This window comes from Neopelma chrysocephalum, unplaced genomic scaffold, assembly GCF_003984885.1.
Source record: "Neopelma chrysocephalum unplaced genomic scaffold, ASM398488v2 Primary Assembly neopelma1_22b, whole genome shotgun sequence".
Taxonomy (NCBI): Eukaryota; Metazoa; Chordata; class Aves; order Passeriformes; family Pipridae; genus Neopelma; species Neopelma chrysocephalum.
In genome coordinates this window covers 20,133,892-20,148,860 of record NW_020897690.1, presented here as the reverse complement: position 1 = coordinate 20,148,860, position 14,969 = coordinate 20,133,892, and the positions used below count along the sequence as shown (strand labels likewise).

The 14,969-nt window shown below is 35.4% G+C and overlaps 1 protein-coding gene across 11 annotated transcripts in view; it reads left to right on the top strand.

Annotated features, from left to right (window-relative positions):
- Positions 1 to 14,969, top strand: part of DNAH5 (dynein axonemal heavy chain 5) — a 128,809-nt gene that overhangs the window by 57,957 nt on the left and 55,883 nt on the right. For all 11 annotated transcript variants that reach the window (XM_027681587.1, XM_027681580.1, XM_027681557.1 and 8 more), the window contains 11 exons: positions 389 to 552; positions 1,206 to 1,362; positions 2,337 to 2,549; positions 3,382 to 3,606; positions 4,892 to 5,064; positions 6,181 to 6,359; positions 7,849 to 8,036; positions 8,620 to 8,814; positions 9,456 to 9,590; positions 10,713 to 10,820; positions 13,426 to 13,579. In XM_027681587.1, coding sequence (XP_027537388.1) covers positions 389 to 552; positions 1,206 to 1,362; positions 2,337 to 2,549; positions 3,382 to 3,606; positions 4,892 to 5,064; positions 6,181 to 6,359; positions 7,849 to 8,036; positions 8,620 to 8,814; positions 9,456 to 9,590; positions 10,713 to 10,820; positions 13,426 to 13,579 — 1,891 coding nt within the window. The remainder of the gene's footprint in view (positions 1 to 388; positions 553 to 1,205; positions 1,363 to 2,336; positions 2,550 to 3,381; positions 3,607 to 4,891; positions 5,065 to 6,180; positions 6,360 to 7,848; positions 8,037 to 8,619; positions 8,815 to 9,455; positions 9,591 to 10,712; positions 10,821 to 13,425; positions 13,580 to 14,969) is intronic.

Sequence of the window (14,969 nt, the reverse complement as noted above, 5' to 3'; positions counted from 1 at the left end):
CCTACTGCTAGCCTAGTACTACCTAGGAATCCCTTTCTTAAACTTTCCTATGTAGCATTTCAAATTAAAAATTAACTTTAGTTTTTAGAAAAAAACCTTCATATTTGAAGCATTCAATTCAAGCCTAGTGAGTTTTCGGTCTTTTGCTCTAAGAATGATTGTAAGAGAAAGTAGGTAGCTGGCTCAACAGCCAAGTATGAACTAAGCTGTATTGTGTTAGCAGAAAGAATTGTGGTTTTCTGAGGTGAAAAATTTCAGGAAGACACATGATAATTAGTGAGAAGATTACTGGTGAGATTACTGGGTGCCAATTCTGCAAGCAAGTGCCTTTTCCCTCTTTTCCTTCATCCATCTCTTCCGTTCTACATTCATTGTCATGTTTCAACAGGAAGCAAAGCGTTTCTCTAACATTGATAAATCCTGGGTAAGGATCATGACCCGAGCTCATGAAACACCCAATGTTGTTCAGTGCTGTGTTGGAGATGAAATCATGGGGCAGTTATTACCACATTTACTGGAACAGCTTGAAATCTGTCAGAAATCACTCACAGGGTAAGATTATTACAAGACCAGTCTTGGCCAGATGGCTGTGCATTGTGTAGCTAGGGAAAGAGCAATTGCTCAAGTACTGTGCCATGAACTGTGGAAAGATCATGTTCTTATTCTACTATGAATTCAGCTGAACTGAGCAAACAAGTTAGCAGGATGATACAACACCTCCAGAGAAATTGCTAGCAGCTCACTGGTAAGTCTTTGATTTATGACTAAGCTGCCACTCACTGTCTCTCTCTGTTGAAACCAAAGCTTTTTCCAGCCTAGTTTCAATCCAGAAGGCACTCTAGATCTGTACGTTCTATTCAGACCGTTCACAAATCTGGAAGAAATTTAGCATGAGGGTTCTAAATGGCAAGTAACAGACTTCTTGTAAAAACATTTTATTTTTATTTAGTTTCTTTTTACTGGTGTTTAGATTATAGCAAATAATACAAGGTTTCTGTGAAATGATTTCTGGTGCTAAGAGAGTAGCTTTAAAGCAGATGCTTAACATGAAGGTATGTTGGATAAAAATTGTCATTGCCACAGCTAAAATATGGAATGATAAATTGTGAAAAATACCACTTTCAAAGAGAAAAGGATGTATAAATTAACCTAATCCACTTACAGTCTACTCCTGGCTTCTCCACCATATTTTTTAAAAAATGCAGGTATCTGGAGAAAAAGCGCCTTCTATTTCCACGATTCTTCTTTGTGTCAGATCCTGCTCTCTTAGAAATTCTTGGCCAGGCATCAGACTCTCATAATATACAGGCACATCTGCTGAACATCTTCGACAACATCAAAACTGTCAGGTTCCATGAAAAGGTATGTAACTGCCCATACCTCAGCATTGGGTGCATAAGGCATTCGACTGTTTTACTATGTTCATCAACTATTTAAGTAGACTTTCTTCATTTAAGATTTAGTTTCATATCCTTGTTTATGTAATTGTAAAATTTTAAATAGAATAGCAAACCAAAAATTTGCACCAGTGCTTTGGTTTCAGAAAAAAAACCCCATGTACGGAACCGTTTTCTGTGGCTTGATGTAGGCTGGCATCCTCTCAGATAAACTTCTGATTCTTTATGATCAGATTTGTATCTTTACCTGTATTTGTAATCCTCCATTCAATTTTCATTGTTAGAAGTGTGTCTAGAGTCTCACCTGTTTCTGAATTGTCCTTAATATGTCTTCAGACACGGTGTTTGAAGAACACTTTTCTTATACCCTTTACAAGAACAGATAGCAACATTTTTTTCCCTTTCTATGTATACATTTTCTTAGAAATTACATCCCCTGCTTTTGAAATTCCTTTAATTGCCCGTGTTCCTTAAATTTTGTGTTTCCATTATTTTTTATTCTAAGACTGTAAATTTTGTTAGGATATTAACCCACCAGTAATGGAGGAAGGTTTCCTATATTGTGACTGGAAAGTGGATGTTGTCACAGAATGAGTAAGGTTGGAAGTGACTACAGTGGGTCATCTGGTCCAACTCCCCTGCTCAAGCAGGGTCATCTTAGAGCAAATTGCACAGAATTGCCATTGAAACTTAAGTGAAATTCAGAACTTGTCAACATATTGGGGTTGTCTTCTTGTTCAGTTGACAGTGTTTTATTTAAAGCCTTTCTGCATAACAAAAGTAATGATTTAATTGTTTTTACATATCACTGAACGAATTGGCATAATTTAAAGCTACCTAAATAAGTTTAATGAAGTGATTGCAGAAAAAAGCAGCATTTATTGTAAAGATAAAAAATTCATCTATAAACACAAAATGCTTTTGCTTTGCTTTTATTAGATATATGATCGTATATTGTCGATTAGTTCACAAGAGGGTGAGACTGTAGAACTGACTAGACCTGTAATGGCTGAAGGAAATGTGGAAGTTTGGCTCAGTTCTCTGTTGAAGGAATCCCAGCTTTCACTGCATCATGTTATTCGCCAGGCAGCTATGGACATTCAGGAAACAAGTTTCCAGATTACTGAATTTCTTTCTACTTACCCAGCCCAGGTAATATAATTGTTAATGAAGAATTATTCACAGATATGTATCACATTTTTTCTTGTCTTTGCAATCAAAATTGTGGCCAGTGCTATAAATACAAAACTAACATTTAAATTTATTTTAATCACCTGAGTCTTTAAGTTACACTTCACTTTCATATGTGAAACCAAAAGAAGAAAATTTACCCTGGAGCTCTTGTTTAAAAATAATACTGAAGGCAATAAATTAATGTAATGAAGTTAACACTATTTCTTTACAAGCTTAATACTTGACTATTGAAGGAAAAGTAGTAACCTTTTATGATTGTTCATGTATTCAGGCTAACACTATATATTGCTAAAATTTGAAACTGAGAGTAATGTTGAGGAAAAATAATTTTCTTAGGAGAAACTTCTTCACTCATGATCAGGTATGTTGTTGGAGATGGAATAAAGATTTTGCGAATTACTGAAAAAAAAAATTTAATTTGAAGCATTAATTACTCGCTGGTTAATTATTATATATGGTATATTAATTATATATAATTATAATTAATTATATAATTATGTGCATTATATATAAGTATTTATATATATACTGTAAATGATATTGAAGAGTTGTATCAGCAATGCACCATAGTCAGTATTTACAAGACTGAAGTGTGGACTTAACTATGTGTTTATGAAGGGAGTTGGGATGCACAAAACAAATGCATAGGTTGAATGACCTCTGTATGGATACATGAAAAATAATTTTATACAATAGTAGGAGAACCATTTCTTTAATTTATGTGTCTGTGAATGTACATTTTAGGTGAAAGAGAAAAGATTATGAACCATATACTTTTGTGTTTTCTAAGGTTGGGTTGTTGGGGATCCAAATGATTTGGACAAGAGACTCAGAAGAAGCTTTGACTAATGCCAAGCATGATAAAAAAGTTATGCAAAAGACAAACCAGTTTTTCCTTGATCTTCTAAACATGCTGATAGACATGACAACAAAAGACCTTAGTCCAGTTGAGCGAATTAAATATGAGACATTAATCACTATTCATGTGCATCAGAGGGACATTTTTGATGGTCTTGTAAGTATTAAAAACTTTGCAATGAGTTATGAGGGGTTTTCCACATAAAAGAATGTGAAATGATAACAAGAAAATATTAGTATACCTATGAACTCCTGCCTCATAAGATAAAGATTTAATTTCAGGACTGTAATGATTATGTGACCTGGAATATTATAAAAATGCTGATGTTGCTTCAAACCATGTCTTAGTTTCCTTTTAAATAATTCAGTGGGTTTTCCCCTCCCTCAAGCAGTAGCAGAATTTTATAATGTTTCACGTTGGTCCGCTTAAGTTAGACACCTCTGTTGCTTGATCAGTTAGGGACTTCTGTTTCCTCACACATTTAGTTACAAGTAATTGCCCTTTCTCTGGACTGCATTGTGAGTTTCCATGAGTAAATAAAATGAATATAAAATTATAATACAGGGAAAAGTTTGAAGTTGGTTGAAGCTGCTATCTCCTCTGTTCTAGTTTCAGTAGCATATCTAATTAGTACTTAGGGATTTATTTATTCACTTCACACCTTCTCATGCAGACACAAGATACTAAAATTAGGAAAATGAAAACATTTAGCTTAATCAAACTCAAAGCTGGCATGCCCTTTTACCTATACAAACCCCTAGACCTGATTCTAAAATTAGGCTGAGAAAAGAAGTACTGAGCTTTAACCCATTGCTTATAGGCAGGCACCAATCTTTGCATTTTAGAATCATTTGTTTCTAGTTATAATCATTTTATGTGCAGTATCATTTTTAGGAAAAACATGCAAAACGTTTTTTTAATCCTGTTCAATTTATCAACTGTGAGTTATTCCCAGCTCTGAATTTCTTAAATAGTATATGCACCATGACACTGCCTTGAAATACCTTTTTTCCAATTTGCACGTGGTTTTATATGATTCTTATGGCAGTTTTTAAAATCAAGTATCACATTACGTGCCTTCTACTCATGTAGAACTGAAGTGGTAGAGATGACTAAAAGGAATGGCAATTTTCATGTTAAACTGATTGTGATGACTCTTGTTTGAGGCTTATGTATTTGTATTTAGAATTTTGACACACTCTTCTAAAGCCTAAAGTTCCTTTGCCTTTGTATGGGCTTCAGCAATGACATGTTAGCAATTTTTGTGGTAAAAAGATAGGGTCTCCACTATTCTTGTGTTACTAGCTGTTCTCTAAGTCCGACTATGTGTGTCATTGTGATTGCAGTGCCACCTTTGCAATGCTACTTAAATGATGTAATATAAATGTAAAGATAAATGTTAGCCATAAATGCTGTAGGCTTGTTTTCCCTCTTTTCTTAGTGTTGCATGCGTGTCAAGAGCCCTACAGACTTTGAGTGGCTGAAACAGTGTAGATTTTATTTTAAAGAAGACTCTGATAAAATGCTGATTAAGATCACTGATGTGAGTTTCACGTACCAGAATGAATTCTTGGGCTGTACTGACAGGCTTGTCATAACGCCTCTTACAGACAGGTGAAAAAGACTAATTTTATTCCTTTTTCCTTTACTGACAAACCTAGGCTTTTACAAGAGCAATTTAGTAATTCCTGTTGAATGCAAAATTGATCTCTGCAGAGTTTGTCCTTCACAATCTTGTCAAAGTCAATAATTTTACATGGAATACTTCAGTATTTTTGTTTCTGTACCTTACAATATGAATAATGTCCAGCTTAATTTCTGACACATGATTGCGTGATTCCCACGTACATATGATGTATGTGACCTTGATTCCTGTGTATGTGAGGCTAGTATACTGGAGGATCAGGTATATCCAACAGATACAATATGCAGAGAAAGATACAGCACAAAAGTAGGTGTTTACAGGCAAGCTAAGGAAAACATGAAAAACAGATAGAAAAAACATTTTTATTCAGCTGTAATAGATTAGAGATCTTTGATCTGAAAGGATGTTGAAAGAATTGCTGCCATATTATCAGGGAGGTCAACCTACCTGACTTGAATAACACTAAGAATGCTTTATGAGTAAACATTGGCAAAATAAGGGCATTGGGTGGGGTTTTTGTTTTGTTTTGTCCTGTTTTGTTTGGGTTTTTTTTACTATTCAATACAGAAAATTCTAGAGCTTGTCTTAAGATATAATTATTAGCAGTTGTTTACTGCACTGCATAGGCATGTTTCACTTATGAAAATGGGATGCACTGTTTGATCCAATTTTTAAGGTGGATGACAAAGGAAAGGTTAGCTGTCTTTCATTATTGTATTCCATAGTATAATGTAGTTCATAACTACTTCAGATAAAGTAATTAATGAACCAAGCTAACCAAACTAAGATTAGGCAACTTCTCTGTATCTGCTTTCTTCCCTTCTTGAGATATTTCAGCTTGCTGATTATAGAGGTTTATCTATTCTTTCGCTTTATGTATAACAAGGTGAACCTTAATATTCCCTGCATCAGAGACTGAGTGAAGGATTTTCCTCCTTACTGGTTTAATTTGTAATTAGAGACATGTAATTTCATCTCTTTCCTTTTCTCCTTAAATCAGACCTTACTTGAGTAAGTTCCTCTGGTACTATACAGAAAACTGTGCATGGCAGCCCATGAAGTGATGATTGATTGTTGCCTTTTAGATGTTACATCACTTTGGCTCAAGCTTTGGGCATGAACATGGGTGGAGCACCTGTGGGACCTGCAGGAACTGGAAAAACTGAAACCATCAAAGATATGGGACGCTGCCTTGGAAAATATGTAGTGGTCTTCAACTGTTCAGATCAGATGGATTTCCGAGGACTTGGGAGGATCTTCAAAGGTAGGAGTCAACTGTATGCCAGGTTGTGCTGTATAACCAACTGGTCAAAGGAAGAGATTGTTCTGGTATTCTGAGCTTTGGAGTGGCCTCATCTCAAGTACTCTGTGCAGTTTAGGGGCCCACAATGTGAGACCATATAAAAATACTAGAATATCTTCAAATGTGAGCAACAAAGATGGTGAAAGAACTGGAGGGCATGACTTAAGAGGAACAGCTGAATATACTGTGTTTGAGAAAAGGAGACTGAGAGGTGCCCTTATTGCTGTCTATAGCTTCCTCATGAGGGGAAGTGGAGAAGGAGATGCTGATCTGGTGTCTGGTAATAGGACATAGGGGAATGTCTTGAAACTGCATCGGATGAAGTTCAGATTAGATACTAGGATATTCACTGAGAATGTGGTCAAGCACTGGAACAAACTCACCAAGGAAGTAGTCAGGGTCTCAAGCTTGTCAGTATTCAAATAGAGTTTGGAAAACAATCTTAGATATATGGTTTAACTTTTCGGTAGCCCTGTGTGAACTCAGGGATCTGACTTGTTGATACATGTGAGTCCTTTGTAACTCAGGGTATTCTGTGATTATATGATTTTATGAACTATATGAAAGTTAAAAATGCTAGAACATCTTTATCAACACATAACCAGCAGATGCTTTCAGCCTTTTAATAAATGCAAATAACTAATATCTTGTTATGAATATAAAATATGGTTACAACACCATCTCCAAGAAATAGAAATGTCTGAAAACATAACATAGTTTATGAAAAGATATATAAAGTCACTTAAAATAATCAAGGAGGAAAAGAAAAAGCTGTGACATTTATTGCTGAACTCGTAGAATGTTTTGAATTCCAATTTCAGTATTTCGGCTCCTTCAAATGTCAAAGTTCCTATCAGTAGAAGGAAATGCATGAATAGCGCTATGTGTGTTAGGTGCAGATGACATCTTTTTTTTAGGCACCTGTCAGTCATGGCAGATGTCAAATTAGAGATCAAGTGGATGTTCTTGAATACTGTGTAATTGCAAGTGTCTGTATTGGTGATTTTTTTTGTTTGTTTCATTTTCCCCAAAATAGCTAAGGAAGAATGTAGTTTTGGCACAGGCTGACCCCTAACTTCTTTTCTGATGAAAGCAAGTGTATTGTGCATTTTAATATGTGCAATAAGCTATTGACAACACACTTTATTTTCATATAATCACTGCAGAATTTTTTTTCTGGGGTAAAGAGGAACAGGAAAACATTCAAGATACTGAGAAAGGAGCAGAAATCAAAGGATGTAGTATCCTATACAATCTTACTTTCGGAATTTTGTGAATTCTTACTCAAAAAAGAATTAAAACTCTTCTCTTTGTTGCTTTCCTAACCCTCAAAAAGAGACACTTTTTTTTTCCCTGAGATAGATTAACCTGATTTTTTGGGTTGTGAGTTGCACCAAAAAAAGGGTTAACACCATGATGGTCATATACTTAGTTGCTTTTCTCTTTGAAGGTCTTGCTCAGTCTGGCTCCTGGGGTTGCTTTGATGAATTCAATCGTATTGATTTACCAGTACTATCAGTAGCTGCACAGCAAATAGCAATTGTGCTGAGGTGTAAGAAAGAACGCAAAAAAAGATTTATTTTTACTGATGGAGACAATGTGGAAATGAACCCAGAATTTGGCATCTTTCTTACCATGGTAGGTATTCAGTAAGTTTCTAATATGCCAGTGATGATTGTACAATACTGAAGTCTAACCTGGTATGTTTAATGTACTTGCTGATTCTTACCTCAGTCAGTTCTTAGAACTAACTCATTGACTGTTTAAGAATGTTGAGCATTACTGCAATGACAGTTTACAGGATCTTGTTTCAATAACATCAAGCACATGCAAATAAAAAATGCAGTTAGCACTATAAATAGAAGTTATTATCTTAGTTTCAGATTGCTTCTGCATGCCATGTTCTTGTTCCCGAAGTATGTTTTTTGTTATAAATACAGAAAAATCTCCGTAGAGATATAGGTAGAAGTAGCCAGTAAAAATAGGACCTATAAGACAAACTCAGATTTGAAGTGTTTAGGGGGAAAATTTTTCATATCTTATAGATGTAAAAGAGGCAAAAATTCTGTAGAGATATGATGGTAAATCTACATGGCAATTCATTTTTACATGTGATTTAAAGCCAAAAACCTCGTTTTATCTAACCATATTACACATTGCTTTGTTGATCCTTCTTCAAAGCCTGTTTTGAATCAACTTCAAAACCTGTTTTTCTCTCCAGAATCCAGGATATGCTGGACGGCAAGAACTTCCTGAAAACTTGAAGATCAACTTCCGTTCAGTGGCTATGATGGTTCCTGATCGTCAAATCATAATTCGTGTTAAATTGGCTAGTTGTGGTTTCATTGCTAATGTTGTACTGGCAAGGAAATTCTTTACACTGTACAAGCTGTGTGAAGAACAACTGTCAAAGCAGGTGATTATGTTCATACTGGAAAAAGTTATTTTAGGGAAAAAATATATATGATGTCACAAAGTATTCATGTGAAGAAAATGGAAAAGTTCATGTTCACTAAGTAAGCTAAATGACATTTGCAGTTTAGTAATGCAGCCCTCTGCTGTCTTGGAGATTAACTGGTGCCACAGGTTTCTCAGTACAAGAATGGGACTGTCATTCAGAACACTGCTTATTTTTAAGATTTACCTTTAATGAATGGTAATGATTGAGACAAATAAAGGGCTTATGTACTAGTTGGCCCTACAGAGTGGATTGAAAGGCATTTGGTTTGTGTTCCCTGTGCTTGTTCAGATGTTTCTCAAAGTCAGTTTCCAAGGGCCACAGAAAATTCAAAATAATACTGATGGAGTATTTCTTGATAGTTCTCATGCTTGCATTTCTTTTTTTCTGTCACACATTACGGTTTAGTAGATGGTAGCAGAGTTTGAGAGTGAAGTCACCCATAGTCACACAGCCAAAGTCTAGTTGTTGGATGTTTGGAGGCATTTGAACCACATGTGCCACTTCTCATACATGTCTATATCTTAAATAGTAAATAAGAATTGTTTCATCCCTGGTTAACTTGGAGAAAATCTTCCCAAACTTCACATATCTTCTAGGTGCATTATGATTTTGGCTTGCGGAATATATTGTCTGTGCTACGTACATTAGGAGCAGCAAAAAGAGCAAATCCCACAGATACTGAATCAACCATTGTCATGCGTGTGCTGAGAGATATGAACCTGTCTAAACTAGTAAGTTCTGAGGGCCTGATAAATTACTTATACTGCACTTTGGAGTTATGTGATCACTAGAAGATTGGATGTGACCTTTACACTGAAGCTAACTGGAAATGTTTTGTTCTCTGAATAGAACATTTTGGCTGGGATAGAGATAATTTTGTTCATAGTACCCTGTATGGGGCTGAGGAGGAAGTGAGAGAGGGGCTGTGTGTTTCTTGGCTTCCTACCTGGGTTGAACCTTGAATTGTTCAGAATTTTTTTTTCCATATTTCCCCTGCTACCTTTAGAAATAAATGACAAAATATATGTCTGTGTAGTAAGTTTAGAAATGTTGACCTTAAGTATTTAGTAACGCTTTTGAAATAATCTGTTATTCACAGTAATGAGTACCAAGTCACCCATCTAAATAGCTAAAAAAGCCCTCTTCTGTTGTGATACTTCATGTTTTTTTTAAATATCTTGGACAAATAATATTATTGCTAAAATCCTTTTAAGAAATTCAGTCTGTATGTTGGTGGTTTATTTTGATTAATGGAAGCATCACGTGATCTCTTTCTGCTGTGTCCTTGCTAGTGTTGTGCCATGGTCCGTGGGGGAGGGGCGAAGGATCGCGGCACTGCACAAAGGGGTTCAAGCGAGTTTTGAGGTGCAATGCTAGTTTAATGAAGATGTGCAAGGGTTTCATAAGCTCTGGTGTGGAATGCACCAGAAAGTGGGGTGGAGCAAGAGACAGACAACTAGGGAACAAATAGGGATAGGGACTCAAGCGAAGAGGGAGGAACTGGAGGGAAGCAGGGAACAGGCACCACGAGGCATGTCTGGGCAAACCCGAGTATTACAAACTATCGGGGAATCATACAATGCACATATTTATAAACACATAAGAACTGTAAAGTCCATATAATAAAGTTCTTTCAATTGCTGTATATCTTGTTCCACTGCTGGAACCATTCCCATTCTGATTCTTGCTCTTCCACAGTGTTTAGCACCTAGGGGATTACCATACATGGTTCCTTGTCTTCTCAAATATTTCTTTAGATCTGCAGGAGCTAGGGATTGTTTTTTTAAAGATGATAGAATAAATAAAATAGGTTTTAATCTGTGTGGCTTTTTGTTTTCCCTGATTTTCACTAGATTGATGAAGATGAACCTTTATTCCTGAGTCTAATTGAAGACCTGTTTCCAGATATCCAGCTTGATAAAGCAGGCTATCCTGAACTTGAAGCAGCCATTGACAAAAAGGTGATGTTTCTCTTGATCTGTGCTGCTCTGGCATAACTATCATGATGTGACATCTAAGAAAATTATTTTTGTTGAATCTATCCAGGTGGTAATTATGTTTTACTGTTTAGAAGAACAGTAAGCTTTTCCATAAATCTTTATCATTGGCATATTATTATTAAGCTTATTCTTCAGGAAATCACTGAATTGTGATTGTGGTGCCCTGTGTTTTCTTGTGAGTCATTTGTGGGGTCCAGTTTTAAAAATGCATGTATATACGTTTGCCTTATGTGACCCAGGATTAAATATTTGTATAAAATCTGACAATTAGAACATGAACTTGAGAAAATATTTACCCAAAATGACATTTCTATTTAATTTCCCACTAGATGTTTGTAGCGTTTCAATAGGACCAACTTAAGAATATAATTTATATACATTTATAATAGATATATTATAGATATATCTAATAGATAGATTAGATATTTAAAATAATATATATTAGATATATAGTAATAGTTATATTAGATCTATATCTGTAATATAGATATATTAGCTTTATATCTGACAGCTAAGCCAACAGCCAGTCACTTGTTCACTTCCCCCAGGAGACTGGGGGAGAAATTCAGAAGGGGAGAAGAGAGTGCAAAAAAGCTCATGGGTCTAGATCAAGACAGTCTAATAAATGAAGAAAAAAGAAATAGAAAAAAGTGATGCAAAAGCAGTTACTGACCACCAGCAGACTGATTTTAAGCCAGTCTCTGAGCAATGGCTACTTTGGAGAAACTTCCTCCCAGTTTTATTGCTGACCATGATGTTACCACTGCAGGAGCATTGGGCTAGATGACCTTTAAAGGTTCTTTCCAACGCAAACTGTTTTATCATTCCATAGTACAGAGTATCCCTTCGGTCAGTTGGAGTCAGCTGTCCTAGCTGTGTTCCCTCCCAACCTCTTGCACATCACCAGTCTTCTTGTGGACAGAGCAGAGTGAGAAACAAAGAAGGCCTTGACGCTGTGAAACACAGTTAAGAAACAGCCAAAACAGTGGTGTTATCAATGCTGTTTTGATCACAAATCTAAATCATGGCCCCATATGGGCTATTATGAAGAAAATTAACTCCATCCCAGCCAGACACACTACATACTACAAGTGTTAACAGAGAATCTTTGGACAACATGTCAAGTCTGCTTGTGACCATGCTTTTTTATTGATTAAGGAAATATCTAGTCCACAAGATTATTATAATATCCGTGAATTTTAGAAATTATTAAGAAAAGTTTCCATTGATGGCATTGTATTAGATTGAAGAAATAGCTACCATGACCCTCTTGAGTTGTGTGAAGAAAAAAATCAGATACATTCTATTGTATCAGATTTTGGATATATTACTGTATATATGTTGACTCTGAAAACAAGTCAGAAGGCTATATTCGATACTGTAAAGAAAGATAACTTGGCTGGTTTGGTGTCAACTGTAAGAGTTTTTACTATGTAAAAGATAACAGAGTTTTCTTGTGTATCCTTGAAAATGGAGCATATGATGCTTACATTGTGTTTTGCAAATTCCATTGCTTCCACATTGGTGTTCTTCATGGTGATGAGAAGTTGGTGGCAGCATGGACTTCCTTGTTGCTGTTCATGAATTTACCTTATTCTGCCTTCTGTTCTTGGCTTCCTTGCAAAGAGAGATAAATAAGCTAAACTGGTATGAGCTTCGTTATGCAAGTGATATAGCAAGTGGTAATTCCAGTTCAATGGTTCTAACTGACTACGTGACAGTAATTGTAAAAGCTGAGTTTTATCTTATCAGTAAAAAATTAGTCCTCTTTCTACTGGTAATAGTTTCTGAGATGCTTGTTGAACAGAAATTATACCAAAATTAAAATATAGTTGTTATTTTGAGAGATTCACCTTTATATCATGATCTTGAAGTTGTAGAAATGTTTTTGACTGTCAAAAACATAGTGTGCTATGAATCCTTAGGAGATAGTTCTAGCTTTTCTCTACTGGCTAACTACTTTCTAGTTCACATCAAACAGAGTCATTTTCACAAGCAAAAGCAATATCATTATAGGGAGATTACTACTTTTTGTTAGTATTAGTTCCAAGCTTAAAGATGTTAACAAGCATATGATATTTGATTTTTAAAAATGATTTTTCTTGGAAAAATGTTACTGAGAAGTTACTCAAAGATCTGTCTGTATACTAAGAAATATTTAATGATGCTTTACATAAAAATTTTTGGTTATTTTAAGCATTCAGAAACACAAGTCATCATCATCATAAAAAGGCAGCTCTTCTGAGAAGCAAGTGGAAAAGCAAGTGGAAAATGCTATGTAGCTGTGAAAGACATTACTAGCAAAAGTGTTTCTAAAATACTTGGCTTTTCCTTGAAATGATGTTTTAACACTAAGAAGAGCTAAAAAAAGGATGGTTTATCCTATTTTATTTTTTCTGAATGCATATTTGAGTACCAAATATCTCTTTTTCCAACAGTTTTTTTATATACACAAAGCCTTTACAAAGATTGTAGTAATCTACTGAAGATATATATTTTTGTTAAAGCATCAAAGTATCTTGCGCACTAAAATAATAGTAATTTGGTTTTCTGTCACTACCTCTAGGTGGAGGAAGCTGGACTTGTTTGTCATCCTCCTTGGAAACTGAAAGTTATCCAGCTTTTTGAAACCCAGAGAGTAAGGCATGGATTGATGACACTAGGACCTAGCGGTGCAGGAAAAACTACTTGCATTCACACTTTAATGAAAGCAATGACAGGTATGTATTTGTGTTTTACTGTATTGTACTGTTATTGAACTTTTAAAATATAAACTTTAAAACGCATTGTTTCTTTACAGAAAGCCTCAATTTCTGCACTGTGAGAAAATATTACTGGAAGAATCAGCTTGTATGTTGAGATACTAATTATTGTAATAGTATCTTTTAAAAGCTTAAAAATGTCTGACATTTAAAGTCATATACTTTATGTCCTATTTTCCATGTTATGATACTTATATCAGAAGTTCTTATTTTAGAAATGTTAAGCAAGAGGAGTTCTGTCTAGGTAGGCAGCTTAGACAAGTGATTAAACCATCTCCTGGCGCACAAGGACCATCAAGTCCAGCTCGTGGCCCTGCACATGACCATCCCTAGGAGTCACACTGTGTATCTGAAAGTATCATCCAAATGCTTCTTGAACTCTGTCAGGGGAGCCTGTTCCAATGCCCAACCGCCCTCTGGGGAAAGAACCTTTTTCCAATATCTAATGTAAACCTCCCCTGACGCAATTCTAGGACGTTCCCTTGGGTCCTGTCACTGGTCAGCACAGAGAAGAGATTGTAAGTATTTAGTTCTTTTTGAACACAATTCACGAGACAGGGTCTTTATCTGCAGTATGAAATAACTACTTCTATCATTTGTTGCTGCTAGGAGATAGTTCCTGGTTAAGGCAGTGACAAAGTCTTAAAGGGTATTCATTTTGTGTCCTGACCGGAGGCTTGAGGAGTGTGTGCTTTTTTTGTCCTCTGTATTTCTAAACAAAAATATTAGTTAAAGAAATCTGTTTGAGTTTATTAAACAAAAAGGTCATAGCTGGGGGACAAAACCCACCTCTTTTGAGGTAAGCTTGTTTTGCCCCATTTCATAAGCTGCCAATACAATTTTCCAGAAATGGATAGCTTCTTTAAAAAATAGTTCAGCAATACATGCAGTACCCTACTCTGTTAAGAAACACTGTAAGCTCTATATTGCAGCGTAAATCACTGTTCCATTTAGGAATAAAAGCAGAAAGAACAGGTATATATTTATATATAATATTATACATTATACTATTTTTCTATGTTTTTCTAGCACTGAGATGTGAACTTCTACCAAAATAAAGCCGCCACCAGCTTTTTCAAAGCTGATATTCTCACACAACCTCATGAAATGTTAAACTACGTGATTTGTCATATCTTATATGGTAGTAAACTCTGTTTATAAGATATTCTAAAACAAGTAATTTTTTAGCTCTTTCTTTCAACATCTTCTGACTAGTTTTAATATTGGGTTTTCTAAAGATGTTTGGTATAGGAATTTTTAAGCTGTTATTAATGAGGAAAAAATAAAGGTTATATGATCTTGGGATGGCTAGATAGAATTTAGCTGCCTAAAAGAATTCAGAAGGATA